Source organism: Cricetulus griseus, chromosome 2 (assembly GCF_003668045.3).
Source record: "Cricetulus griseus strain 17A/GY chromosome 2, alternate assembly CriGri-PICRH-1.0, whole genome shotgun sequence".
Taxonomy (NCBI): Eukaryota; Metazoa; Chordata; class Mammalia; order Rodentia; family Cricetidae; genus Cricetulus; species Cricetulus griseus.
In genome coordinates, this window is record NC_048595.1 from 431,400,838 (window position 1) to 431,415,100 (window position 14,263).

At 40.1% G+C, this 14,263-nt stretch overlaps 1 protein-coding gene across 2 annotated transcripts in view; it reads right to left on the minus strand.

The window, feature by feature from the left end:
• Farsb (phenylalanyl-tRNA synthetase subunit beta) overlaps positions 1-14,263 on the minus strand; it is a 64,258-nt gene that overhangs the window by 23,651 nt on the left and 26,344 nt on the right. For both annotated transcript variants that reach the window (XM_027397335.2, XM_027397336.2), the window contains exons 14-15: positions 9,479-9,571; positions 5,133-5,250 (exon numbers count right to left, since the gene is read on the minus strand). In XM_027397335.2, coding sequence (XP_027253136.1) covers positions 5,133-5,250; positions 9,479-9,571 — 211 coding nt within the window. The remainder of the gene's footprint in view (positions 1-5,132; positions 5,251-9,478; positions 9,572-14,263) is intronic.

Below are 14,263 nucleotides of genomic sequence, written 5' to 3' on the forward strand. Positions count from 1 at the left end.
TACGAGGTCTGGCAATGAATTCTAGGCATGGAACAAGGGAGAAGTTGAAGAAATCCCCCCTACCCAGAGAGAGGGTTTCTCTGTATAGCTGTAGTTGTCCTGGAACTCGCTCTGTACACCAGGCTGGCCTCAAACTCACAGAGATCCACCTGCCTCTGCTTTCCAAATGCTGGATTAAAGACGTGAGCCACTACCACTTGCTGATCTCTTTTTTAATTAAAAAAAAGTTTTTAAATCAACAATGCATACTTAAGAGAGCTTAAGAATATTACAAATATATGTTCAATCATAAAAAATAGCAACAACTTCCCTTAAATGTGTGTGTGTGTGTGTGTGTGTGTGTGTATATATATATATATATATATATATATATATATATATATATACATACACACAGCAACAAAGGTCATATATTCCTTTTAAAACAATACTGAAAAGCCAAGAAACAAATGTGAAAAGAAATCTCTAAAATTCTCAGTGCATACAGGGAAAAAAAATATATTCCTGAGGGATGGCTTTTATTTAGTTAACATAAACCTGGAATGGATTTTTATCTATTAAAAAAATACAGTACTGGATGCATGACAGGGTACATTATACTCACGTTAGCAGATCTTAACTATGTGGAACCAAGCACACTAAAATAACTTTCTATATTAAAAATGATTTATTTACACAGCTAAGATGCCATCACATATGCAAAAGATGCTACTTCAAAAATTGTTAACGTCAGTCTCCTTACACCCATGTTTTTTGAATTATTAATTGGAAATTCTACATGCCAAAAATATGAAATGGTGAAATTAAATTAATACAGACTGATGACATAAGCCCTCTTTAGAAAGCCACATTCCACATGTGGATGCTGGATAATCTTCCATTATCTGAAGCTCCAGAATCAATAGACAGTGTCTCAGAAGATAGGTATTCACAACCTATAATAAAATGTTCTTATTGAGCCTTTCTTTACCAAGCACATAGATATACCAAAAATTATAAAGATCCGACCTCTTACTTTACTCAGTTATGTCTATTTTTGTGGTGCTAGGTAGGGACTGAACCCAAGGCCTTTTGCATGTGCCTATATTTAATATTCTGTAATGCAAGGCAGATAAACATTCACATCCGTGTGTATGCATTTGTGTGCACAGTGAGTTGAAGAAGCAACTAAACAGTTATGTTCTGTGGCAGCCAAGGTGCTCATGGGAGGAGGAAGAGTGGTTTAAAGGCTTAAAACCAACATTCTTTATTTCCACATCCATTTAGGAAGGGTAAGGAAAACCAGACCATCCTCTCACTTAGAAAAGCTGCTGGGACAATGTCGAAGTTTGGAAACTATTAACTATGACCTGCAGACAGGGGAATGGAGTTCAAAGCAGGGCCACTATAGTAGTCACTCTTGAGAAGGGAGGAAGGTCTGAGCGAGTCACAGCTGAGGGTGACCTGCCCCGGGTGAGTGCTCTAACCCACTGCACTTAGCACAGCAACTACTCAAGTGCAAACTTTCTGAAATGCTGTTGCTGAAACCAAGTGTAGGCGACTGATGGTGAGTTGGCCACAGACAAGTGTCATGCAGAACTGTTCGGATCCTGCTGACAGAAATCACTGAGACCCTTTACAAAGTCAGGCTCATGGTAGGCTCTTGCTCCTTTTTTTTCAACTTAACCCTCTTTAACCCAGAGATCTGTTTTCTCTTGTCATTTCAGTGACATTCTAGGCATACTGGCAGTTTCCCTGAGCACTGAAGGAAGAACTGTGGTTGCAGATTCAATTGTTTTCAAAAATGGGAAGGCTGGATTGAGCAAAATGCGCTAGCTTTTCCAGGCAGACAGCCCTTTGCTCATCCCTGCAGTTTTTCTGGCTTTTAAAATATTTTGTTTACAGTTTGGTTATTCCTGACATTGAAATGAATGAGCTATTAACATTTGAAACCAAGTGGTAACTCACAGGGCAGCCTTGCTTGCTCTCCACCGCTACCCTTCCTGCTACAAAACTGAAAAACTTACCCTAGGGCAGAGTCTGTACTCAGTTTCTTATTGCAAAAACACATGCCACTCTGCCCAACAAAAGGGATAAATCAGCTTAGTCCCCTGAGTCATAACTAATTTTTAAAAGTGTTACAGCAACTTCGGATCTTGAGGCTCAACAAATGCAGTGGCTGGCTCAGACTCAAACAAGCCGAATGTGCCTGATTTACAGTGCAAGTCTTAATGCTTGAAGAGTGTGTTTGACTCGGTTTCAAAACTGGCAGCCTGACAGCCTCATTCATCCTGATGACCAGTAAGAGGACTCCACACTCGAGTGTGGTCAAGCAGGAAAATGGCAGAAAAACACAGAAATCCACCAAGATTCCACTTCCATTTTTATTTTGGAAGCTATGTTTGCCAAGCAGACACTGAGGAGGCTTAGAAGTGCTAGGACTTTTCAACATTACAGAATGAACTGCTGGCAGCTGTAGCTCCATTCTCTACATTCCCGGGACATTTTGCATATTCCCTCCAAACTGAACTTGGAAAAAGCTAGGTGCCCACTGAGCTCCAGGGTCCTGCCAGTCTCTGCCTCCTTAGGCCTGATATTACAGGCACGTGTTGCCATGCTTGGGTTTTCACATAGGTTCTGAGGATCCAAACTCAGATCTTCATGCTAGTGTGACAAGCACCCTCTCATATTCTAAAATAGTTTCTACTTTCCTATCACCATGGTGAAATCAGACAACATGGCTTGTGCTTGTCACACATCTTCACCCTTTTGAACCTCATAATTTGGGGATTCCTCACTAAGGAGAATTCAGGAAATTTCATATTAATTGGAAAATCCCTCAACCATTTACCTACTGGTGGTTTCAACTGTTTTATTCAAAAAGTTTCATTTAGGAACACATGACTAGAACTTAGAACATATCTAAGAAAGAGATGACTTCTAGTTTGCCACCAAAAAAGGAAAAAAAAAAAAAAAGACATGATTAAATTACTCCAAAGACAATATTTCTGTGATTTATTTTTAAAAATAAAATCTTATATTAGTATGCAGCCTTGGGTTTCTCGAAAAGGGGAGAAAAAAAAAAGGAAGAAGAAGAAACTCCAATGAACAAAGTCCCCTAAAGGTTAGGATAAATTATCAAATACCATTGTCTTAGCAAAGCACAGTAACACCGCTAGACATCCTGGACTTTCAAGCACAATTAGCAGAAAATGGGCGTAACCCAGGCCAGCATCATCTGGCCCTGGGACTGCCACCATCCTAACAAAAACAACAGCCACCATTTTCTATTTGGCTGAAACTTTGCAAATGCAGTTCCACTGGATTCTTACAACAGCTAATAAAGTAAGTGCTGTCATTACCCATTGTACAGATGAGAAAACAGAGCTATAGCTATGCACCACAGAAAGCCTTGTGGCTGCAGTCTGCAGAACCCAGACTCACTGCTGCCCCTGCTACAGATGCTGTAGACCCATTTCCTGTAGCCAGATGATTAGGAGGGAATCCACATGCTGCATCAGAGAAGTTTTTGTTACGAAATAAGATCCAGGCCCACCTAAACAGAATACATACTCCATCTCAACGAAAGGAAATGTGTTTTCATGATTGCAGACTCAGTGAGCAATTTACTTCTCTTCATATTTCAAATGCTATTGATACGATAGAAAATATTAAAGAAAAAGAATAAGCCAATGCACGACAAAGGGTAAAATTGCATTGGATGGAAATGAGCCACGAAGAAAACAGTAGTATGGTTTCAACTAAGACAGGCACAACTGAGGTCGGCTGTTACAGAGAAGTTCTTCCTAATGAGAAAAAGCACAACAGAATGCAAATGTTTGAACAAACAAGTTAACAACAAAACCCATCTTGGGCACACGCACCCAGGCCTTAAACACAACAATGTATGTACTACTCCATGGCTATAGCCAAACTTTACAGCAAGTGTGGGACCCATGGCTGCTCCTCATTCTCACCCCACCCTGAAGAGCCATTAGGGAGCCCTGTAGGGGCCATTGCTGAAAGAGTGCTGTTACCTTAATCCTATACTTATAATTATGAGGACACTAAAGAAGATAAGATCAAGACAATATGAAGCTCAAAGAACAAATGTGGCAGGAAACAGTCAAAATGAACAGATCGTTACCACCCTCCCTGTACTCTCAGTATGTACATGAGTGGAAAAACTGAGTGAATCCACAAAACTGTTTGCACCTAACACTAAAAAATATTTCCTACTTTTTAGTATAGATTTGCCACCGCTAGAAAATTCTACAGACTATAGCCTGGACTTAAGAACCACTCATAGTCATAGAGACTGATGTATGAAATCAAAGAACCAAGGAAGGCTACGAGCAAACAGTCGAAGCACTGCTCACCCAGGGACTACAGCACTTACAGGTCTAGACAATCAATTGAACTTGAGTGTGCATTAGAAAGACAGACTTCCAGAAAAATCAGGCTTCCAAAACTCCTAAATTTATATTTATTAGATTATCATGTATTCCAAATATTGGACCGAAATATGAAGAAAGAAATGTTTCAGAGTGCTCTGGTGACCAGTCCTTCCTTCCTTTCTTCTTTCGTCCTCCCTCTCCCCTCTCTTCTGGGGGGGGGGACTATGAGTTCAGGGACCCAGGCATACTTATATGCACACTCATGTATCAAGCCAACACTGAACTACATTTCCCATGCTCTATTGTATTTTTTAAGGTGAAGTTTCAATAGCGCCCCTCATAATTATTAAATTCTTTATGAAAATGTGCTTTCCAAGAAATGGGAAACATAGCCACCAAAGCCTAGGCTCTGCTAGGATTCAGATTCGCATAAGTCAATCATTAAAAGAAACTGATGAAACAATCTGAAGGGGGTTTGGGACACTTAAATGGGATATTTGGTAAGAGTTAACAATGTTCTATTTAACAACAAACAACACAGCTGTGGTAGAGCTTAGTTTTAGAATTACCAACTCAAAGGTGTGCTGATAAAATGTACTAACTGGATTGACACTAAAATACTATGAGGGTGGTAGTAACACGGAAGAAATCTGGTTGCATGTACATGTGTGAGCATGCTAACTTCTCCATACACAGCTGAAATTCACACAATAAAAAAATGCTAAAATATGCAAATCAGAGGTCGCTCACTCTTACCTTTGCTAGAATCTTTTACTACAATGTCAGAGATTTCAAACAGTTTGAGAGGAAGTGGCATCTTTCGGTTTGCCGCAATGGTCTTTAGAAGGCCAGGAAGAAGGGTAGTGCGCGCCACCTACAGGAAAAGATGGGAATTTGCACTGACTTGAGAAAACCCAACAAACTCACTGTTAATGGAGACAGAGCAGGCCAACTCCCTGGCATCACAGGAAAACATTTTTGGATAGGGAAATGACCTAAATGCCTGAGTCATTTTAAGTTCTTAAATTCAATTCACTGAGAGAACTGAAAATATTCTCCATTACAAATTAGCAAAATAAACACCAATAAATCTGATTAAAATCTCATACAAGGATATCTGTTCAACCATGTTCATAGCAGCATTATTTGTAATAGCCAGAAACTGGAAGCAGCCTAGATGCCCCTCAACCGAAGAATGGATAGAGAAAATGTGGTACATTTACACAATGGAGTACTACTCAGCAGAAAAAAACAATGGAATCTTGAAATTTGCAGGAAAATGGATGGAACTCGAAGAAACCATTCTGAGCGAGGTAACCCAATCACAAAAAGACAAACATGATAGATACTCACTCAGATGTGGATTTTAGACATAGAGTAAGGGATTACAATCAGACAATCCATACTGCCAGAGATACTAGTAAACAAAGAAGATCCTAAAAGAGACAAACTTTGTCCCCTGGAGAAGGGGAAAGGGTCACCATCCCCTGAGCAAATTGAGAACATGGGAAGAGGGGGGAGGAAGCTACAAGAGTGAGAAGGGAAGAAAAGGAAGGATGCAGAGGTCATGAGGAAGCAGAAATTTTGAGTCAGGTGTAGATTAGAAGAAAGGACATATGACAGGATTTTAGTTGGGGGGATGGTAGAGGAGGACGGGAGGAACAAGGGAACTGGGATCGTCATGTAATTCAAATATATAAAATAAATAAATAAATAAAAATCTGATTAAAATCAAAGTCAGAAGCAAACATAACTCAATGATTATTATTACCTAAGGATTGGTTATTTCATTATAATTTCTAAAACTAAAATGGGCTTCCAAGGTTGTACATATGGAAACTTTTATATCCTGTCTCCTTCCACAAAGTAATTGAAGTAGCCCAGGCTGGACTCCCAAGTGCTCACATTCAATCTGTACTTGGTTCTTACGTGATTTGAGCTAGCTGGCTCAATCATTCTTACTCAATCTTCTACTTCAAAACTGACCTTTATTATTCTCAGCTTTCCCATCAATTTATAGTAATTGTAAAATAAACAAACAAATATAGTTTTCTGATCCTGGCACGGTTGTGAGGTTTATAATCCCAGTGCTTGGCAGGCTAGATAGTTGGAATTGTGAGTCCAAGGCTAGCTTGGGCAACATCGTTTGAAGCCAGTGTTAGCTGCTTAACAAGACCTTGTGTCTCCAGCCTGCCACAGAGGAGTTCCCTCCTTTCTACATCTTACCACCTCAACTAACTCCATTTAAAGATAACTTTTCTCTAACTAGATGTGCTGGTTTGTGTCTGTAATCTCAACACCTAGAGGTTGAAACATGAGGATTAGGAGGTTTCAAGGTCATCTTCAGCTCTGTAAGAGCTCAAGGCCTCCGTGAGCTAAATGAGTGACTCAGGGTTTCTGATAAACACATAAACAAAAATGACTTGGAGAGGAAAGGGTTTATTTCTTTTTACACTTCCAGTTAACAGTCCAATGCTGAGGGAAGTCAGGGCAAGAACTCAAGCAGGACAGGATCCTGGAGATAGGAAGTGAAGCAGAGGCCACGAAAGGGTGGTGCTTAATGGCTTGTTCCTCATGGCTTGCCCGACGTACCTTCCGATATACCTAGAACCACCAGCCCAGGGCAACACCACCCACAGTGAACTGGACCCTTCCCCATCAATCACCAATCAAGAAAAAGCATCACAGGCTTTCCCACAGGCCAATCTGCTGGGGACATTTTCTCCATTGAAGATCCAGCTTTTAAAATGACCCTAAATTGTGTCAAGTTGACATAAAATCATCCAGCACAAATGAGGTTATATAAAAACCCCTAATTTTTTTTTTAAGTTTGCCATCCTCCTTGGTAGAGTGGTAATATCCCCACTTATTAATATTTTTTTGTTGTTAAAAACCATCAGCAACATAAAAATCTAAAACCTGAATTTGGTCAAACTTCTAGATCTAACTACTAATTGATGAGAAACTTAGGAGACCACCAGAATATATTCAGTAAAATTCTAAGTGTGGAAATCTTACAGAACAAAGGACCCATATTTTTTAACAAAGTGACAGGATGTGTATGTGAAGGACTAAGGGATGTGGAGTAAGTACTAATCAGTCAACTTTAATACATAACCTTAAGTGAATCCCAACTAAAAAGAAAAACAATCAATACAGCTAGGAAAACTTACAGTGATAGCCACTTGAAGGCTTAAATTAATATTACTGCTAACCTGGGGACAAGTGAGGATATTCAGTAATCTTATTTTTAATAACTTCAATAAACTTACACATTTTACCTAAATGTTTTCCTTCTCCTGCCCATTCTATAACAACTTCACTGTTAGAGAGGAACCCAAAGTTAAGAATTACACAGGGAAAGAACAGTCTCATAACCAAATCATAAGCTACTCACTTTCCATTCGATTTAATTTAACTATAAGCAAGTACAAACTGTTCACTGCATTAGTAATGGCAGAGTGGCGGGGTAAAGCAGGGGTAATGCAAAAGCTGCCAAGTTTAAAGGATGCTCTCTGTCATCTCCAATGCATTATGCAGCAATACTGACTCTTGAGTGCACTAAGCCACAGCTATTTAAGGCAGCAGCTAATGCATCTCTGATCTGCTTTCCCTCCATTAGATAAAGCAGGGCAGACAGGACACAAACTCTGAAGAATGTAAGTTACAGAAATCTTGGGAAATACAAAATTTGTGTCACACTTGATAAATGAAACTGGGGGAGGGGAATACATGTAGCATAAAGAAGTAAAAGATTCAATGAAAATGTGCTGAGCGAATATTAGTATACCTCATTTGCCACAGTAGGTGGTTCTATAGATAAAATTCAGAATTTTTAAGTGTAAACATTTCTAGAGCCTATAGAATGTCTAACCCAGGAAACCCAAAGTCAAGAGAACTATCACAGATCACAGCTGAGGCTACACCAGTGTCAGTTTCCTAAACGCAAATCCTTTATCTCTAAGATTCTGCACACACAGGACTGCATATGCATGAAAGCAAGAGTCCAGACATGTGTGAAGATGCTGTTGAGAGTCACTCATTAGCAAAGATGTTATAACTGGAAATGCACTTCTATAGCTAACATCCAAATCAGTACTAGGAATCATTTAACACTGACTGCCATTACAATAGCATTCTCATGTACCTCTTCCTAACCTCTGTAAGAAACTGCTAATAAACTCAGATGACAATGAAAGACACAGAAAGCACAGTCAATGCTGTGGGATATTTGTACACGGGGAAGATGTAATGCTGTGACTGGTGTAATAAAAGCCAAATGGCCAGCAGCTAGGTGGGACTTCCAGGCAGAGAGGAACACAGGGAGGAAGGAAAGCGACTTGGAGGAAGCAGGCTGGGCAGCACAGAGTAGAGGTAACGGAGTCACATAAAAAAACGTAGATTAAAAGATATGGGCTAATTAAGAACTAGTTAGAAACAAGCCTAAGCTAAGGCTGAGCTTTCATAATCAATAATAAGTCTCCATGTCCTTATTTGTGAGCTGGCACTATCACCACCCGCCCCCCAAAAAAACAAACAACAAAAATCCACCTACGGTCAAAAACTGGTATAATGCTTATGGAGATTCAAGGAATACATTTGGTCCATTTACTACAAATGAATGTGAAGAAGAAACTGAGAACAGTAAGTAAACATCAGTTATCAAGTGGAAAATGCAGGTAAAAGTGGCTGAGTCTGCTACTCAAAGCATTTAAGAACTAAGAACAGGCTGAATAGGAGCACTTGAGGGTCCAGTCTAGGCTACGCAATGAGTTCCAGGGCAGCCTGGTATACAGTGTAAGATACCATCTCAAAGACAGGAATAATAATAATAATTAATATTATATATATTTTTAAACAAGCCAACTTCTACCAAGCACAAGGCTCTGGGTTCAATAATAATACTTACACAGGGAAAGGAGAGACAGAGGGGCAGAGTGGGAGAGAGATGGGGGGAGCTGACCAACTGCAAATTATCTAAAGAAAGTTCATTAAAATGTCCTAAAGCTTCACCCTGATGCACAATAACTGAAGAGAGCTTTCCTACATCATTTACCACAAACTCAACTTTTACCCCAATTCTTACCTACTTAAAATCTTACCTGGAACTCAGCAGTTTTGGGATTACTTATGTGAACTGCCTTTGTTTCAGAGATATCCAAGCCAAGTTTATCAGCAATATCTTCTTGGGAGCACTTAAGAACATGTAAAATAGATTAGTACAGGGCTATGCCTAACTCAAAATTTAAAAGTATTCAATGCTATCATTCAATTTACAGTGGTTTCTTAGCAATGTGCATGCTCTATATAAATCATTATATAGATTATTAAGTTAATAATAAGTTAAGAATCTTATCTATTAAGTTTGATAATTAAAATTCATCACTTGTAATTCACCTATTTAGGACCACAGAAGATGCAATTAACCATGAAAAGCTCTCTGTGGTGAGTGACAGTCACAACATGGAACTGGTTAGTGTCCTAGAGATGGGGGTTTAACCTACACCCAGGTCTTTTGTACCAGGCCCAAATTTACCTTTCTAGTCTAATTTCTTGATTACTATCTGTTTTCTGAACATTATATTTTTACCTGCCTTTATGTAAAATACCACCCCAGCACCACATTCAGCCAAACCCAAGGCTCTACTTAAGTGACTTCTCTTGCACCTCTTACATAAAAATATATCTAGCATGGGGCTGGAGAGATGGCACAGTGGTTAAGAGCACTGGCTGCTCTTCCAGAGGACCCGGGTTCAATTTCCAGCACCCATGTTGCAGTTCACAACTGTCTGTTACTCCAGTTCCAGGGGATCCAACACCCTCACACAGATATACACACAGACAAAACAATTCACATAAAATAAATAAATAAGTCAATCTTTAATATATACATACATACATACATACATACATACATACATACATACATACATACATCAGAATCATTAAGAGTCCCTGTGGTTGTTTGAAAGAAAATGGGAAGTGTGTCACTGTCGGGGCAGGTCTCTTTTGCTCAAGCTTCCCTCAGTGTGACAGTCAGTCAACTGTCTGAGTCAAGATGGAGCACTCTCGGCTACAGCACTATGTCTGCCTAAACACCGACATGCTCCCCACCATAATAATGGACTAAACCTTTGAAACTGTAAGCTGCCCCCTCAATTATATGTTTTCACTGTAAGAGTTGCCAAGATCACAGTGTCTTTTCCCAGCAATAGATACCTAAGACACACCCCTTTTTGGTTTCCCCAGGGCTTTCTGTTTACCAGTGCAATTCTAGATAAGTCTGCACTGATTTGGAATAGACTGGAACTGAAAGAATTCACATGGCTGAACTCTGCTCACTGGTCTTTTAAATGCTACCATTTAACTTCCCACATAGCTCCTAGGAACAAATAAACTGCTCAATTCTTACCCACCTGCAGAAACTACAGCAGCAGGCAGAAGTCAGAACAGAATTCACTATTAGATCCAAAAAGGATCTAATAAGGATCAAGATTTAGAGATAATGTGTCTCCAAGGCCTAACAGGAAGTACTAGAATATTATATATAAAATAATCAAATGATGATGACAACAACAAATCACAAAAAAACCCCAATTATCTTATGTTTAAAAAACAATTCAAAGCTAGCAGTGGTGGTGCACACCTTTAATCCTAGCACTCAAGGCAGAGACAAGTGGATCTTAATGAGTATGAGGCCAGCCTGGTCTACAGAGTGAGTTCTAGGAGAGCCAGGACTGTTACACAAAGAAACTCTGTCTCCAAAAAGACAACATGAAAAATTGGTGCCATCAAGGTCCTGGAGTTTTCCAGACGTTAGGGCAATGTTGCTCATTAAACTGTTCTAAAGGCATCTTCAAGTAGAAGGCCTTCAAAGCCCTGAAGAGCTGTTGCTTGCCAGGCACTGCACCAGGAGGAAGCCTGGAGTGAAAGAAGGTAAACAGCCAGCTCACCTGAGAAGCATTTTACCTTCACTGCATGCTAATGCCTGCCCTAGCAACTCCTGCCTGAGCTGACTCAAGGCCTGGGCTGGCACAGAATTTATAATCCCACACAGCCTGCAAAATGCTGATATTATACATGTGCTTTGCAACACTTTCTTGAAAAAGTCTTCAAGCTATCAGAACGGAGTCCACACACACCTGCTGTGCTACAGAAAATGCCACTTTCTCCAGTGCAGATGGAAGTTGTAACAAGACTTAGATAAACCATGATCAGTCAATTTAAAAATGCATTTACATGATGCCACCCACTCTCAAACAGAGCTAGTTCTGGCTATTTGAAAGAAAAAGGCTCCTCAGACACAGGTCAACATACAAGTGCATCTGGGTGACCTTGTGCTTCATAATGGTGACAAAAAAAATCTGAAGCAGTTTTTGTTAAGTTTCCCTCAAGCGACAGTAGCTAAGGCCCAGGAGGGAAGATGTTCTTAAATATTAGCATTTATGTGTCTACCGTAATGTGAGGGACTATAACAAGTATAAAACCTATAATTAGGGTGGCACACACCCTAATCTCAGCACAGGCAGATGCTGGTGAATCTCTGTGAGTTCAAGGGTAGCCTGGTCTATAGAGGGATTTCCAGGACAGTCACAGCTATGCAGAAAAACCCTGTCTCAAAAAAACAAAACAAGAACAAACTCATAATTATTATAAGTGTTACTCTTAAGGGTAAAATAGGCATTTAATTCTAAGATTAGGTCAATTTATAAGGGAAAATAGTACAACTACCACACAGTGCTAATAAAAATCATAATATTGAATAGTGAACTGCTTGTTAAGAAGTCAAGGACAAGCTTTTGAAAACTGATTGTCATCACTCTTAGGCAAACTGGATATAACAATAGAGACCAACAATGTTAAGCTCTGTTTAGAAAATACAGAACTTTATAGACTTTTAAATTACTTATTTGCTCATTTCATGCATACAGGTATTTTGTCTTGCATGTATGTCTGTATACTACATGAGTGCATGGTGCCCACAGAAGCCAGAAGAGGGCACTGGATGCCCTGGGACTGGAATTACAGACAGTTGTGAACCATTTTGAGGGTGCTAGAGATTGAACCTGGGTCCCCTGCAAGAGTAGACAGTGCTCTAACCCCCGAGCCATCTCTCCAGGCCCTGTAAAGGCTTTTAATAGGAATCTATGCGAAATCTATCTTCTGTAGCCCCTCATCCTTTCCTCCCAGACAATGAACATAAATGTGTGACTGGTCAGCTAAGCACACTGCTTGGTATTACACTCTGGCGCTATAATTCGGTCACAAGTTTTGGCTCCCAACAGGCCTGGGCTGGAATCTTGGGCGCATACCTGTGGTTGGATGGGAGACGGAGGGACTGACAGAGAAGTTACTCTAAGTGCTGTGGAGGACAGGAACACTTCCTGAGAAGGGCTGGTACCATGTGCATAGAGCTATAGGTGGTGAGTAAGCCCTCCCTGCAGAGCAGCCCCTAGCAGGAGGCAGCTTATGTCCTCCTACAAGATTTATGGACTCAGTTACAAAATCAAAAAGCTTTAAAAGAAAAAGGCAGTGAGAACTACAAAGTTTTAATTACAGTTAATTTGGGGAAGAAAAACAGAATCACAAGTGGAGAGAGGAACCAGTTACTTTGTATTTTATAAAGTTGAAATCCTTCAAAATGATATTGCTTGTTTCCTATATCACTTGTGCTTTAAAAAACACAGTTCTCAATGCTAAGTTTTATATTTCAACTTGTATAAAATGGTGACTGCTCATGAATAAAAATGAATGTCTACATATGAGAGACATGGCACTCTAAGCCTAGTGTACACAGATGAGACGGGGTCAAGCACTAGGCACCCAAAGCCCTGATACTCATCAGGACTCAGCTGTGTGCAGTGGGTCAGCTACTTTTCTTTCCCGTTCAAACCTCTTCACAGGTGTAGTGCCTGCTAACAACAAATGCTGCCTCAAAACAATTGCCTAAATACTCGAAACATAAGGAACTTCACTGGTTGCTGGTGGTACATGCCTTTAATCCCAGCACTTGGGTGGCAGAGGCAGGTGGATCTCAGTGAGCTCAAGGCCAGCCCGGTCTACAGAGCAAGTTCTAGGACAGGCTCCAAAGCTACACAGAGAAACCCTGTCCCAAACCGCCTCCCCTATGCCCCCCGCCCAAGAACTTCAGTCTGGGGCCGGGGATCAGGAAGCTAGGCAGGTTGTTAAATCAAGCTCACTGGGATACCCAAGCACTGCAGTCTGAGCACCACAGACATTCTTGGCCAGGGGAAACCACACAAACTACTTCTTTCAATGGTCAGCCAGAGAAGAGAGAGGCCGAGTTCCTATAATAACATTCATTTCCTGATTTGGGCCTTTTATGTCAGCTTTTCAACTGGAAGCAAATGTTCGTGAACATGTTCAAAGACAAAGAAATAAGTCTAATGTGGGACAGTTCCCAAGACCTTAACCAGGGCGGCACCTAGTGGGTACAGCCACAACCAAATTAAGACCAAATATTCTAACCTAACAAATCTTTTTAGGAACTCATTGTGCACCTTCTACACTTACATCAAACATAAAGCATGTGTTATCTGTCATAGGAAATTTTTTCCCTAGGTCTTCATGATCTTCTATGACTATTAAAAGAACAACTCCCCATTTTTCTTTACGAAAAAGTGTACGATCTGAAGCAACCAAGTTTCTCTTCTAGAATTGGGAAATTTCAGCAGTCTAGAAGTTATAGATTCACACAAAGAATCAGCAGAAAGGGTATGTGATAGGTAGAGTTTTAGTTGGGGAGGAGGGGGGGAGAGGGAACTGGGATTGACAAGTAAAACAATCTTGTTTCTAATTCAAGTAAAAAAATTGAAATAAAATTAAAAAATAAAATAAAAAATAAAAAACAATCACAGAATATACAA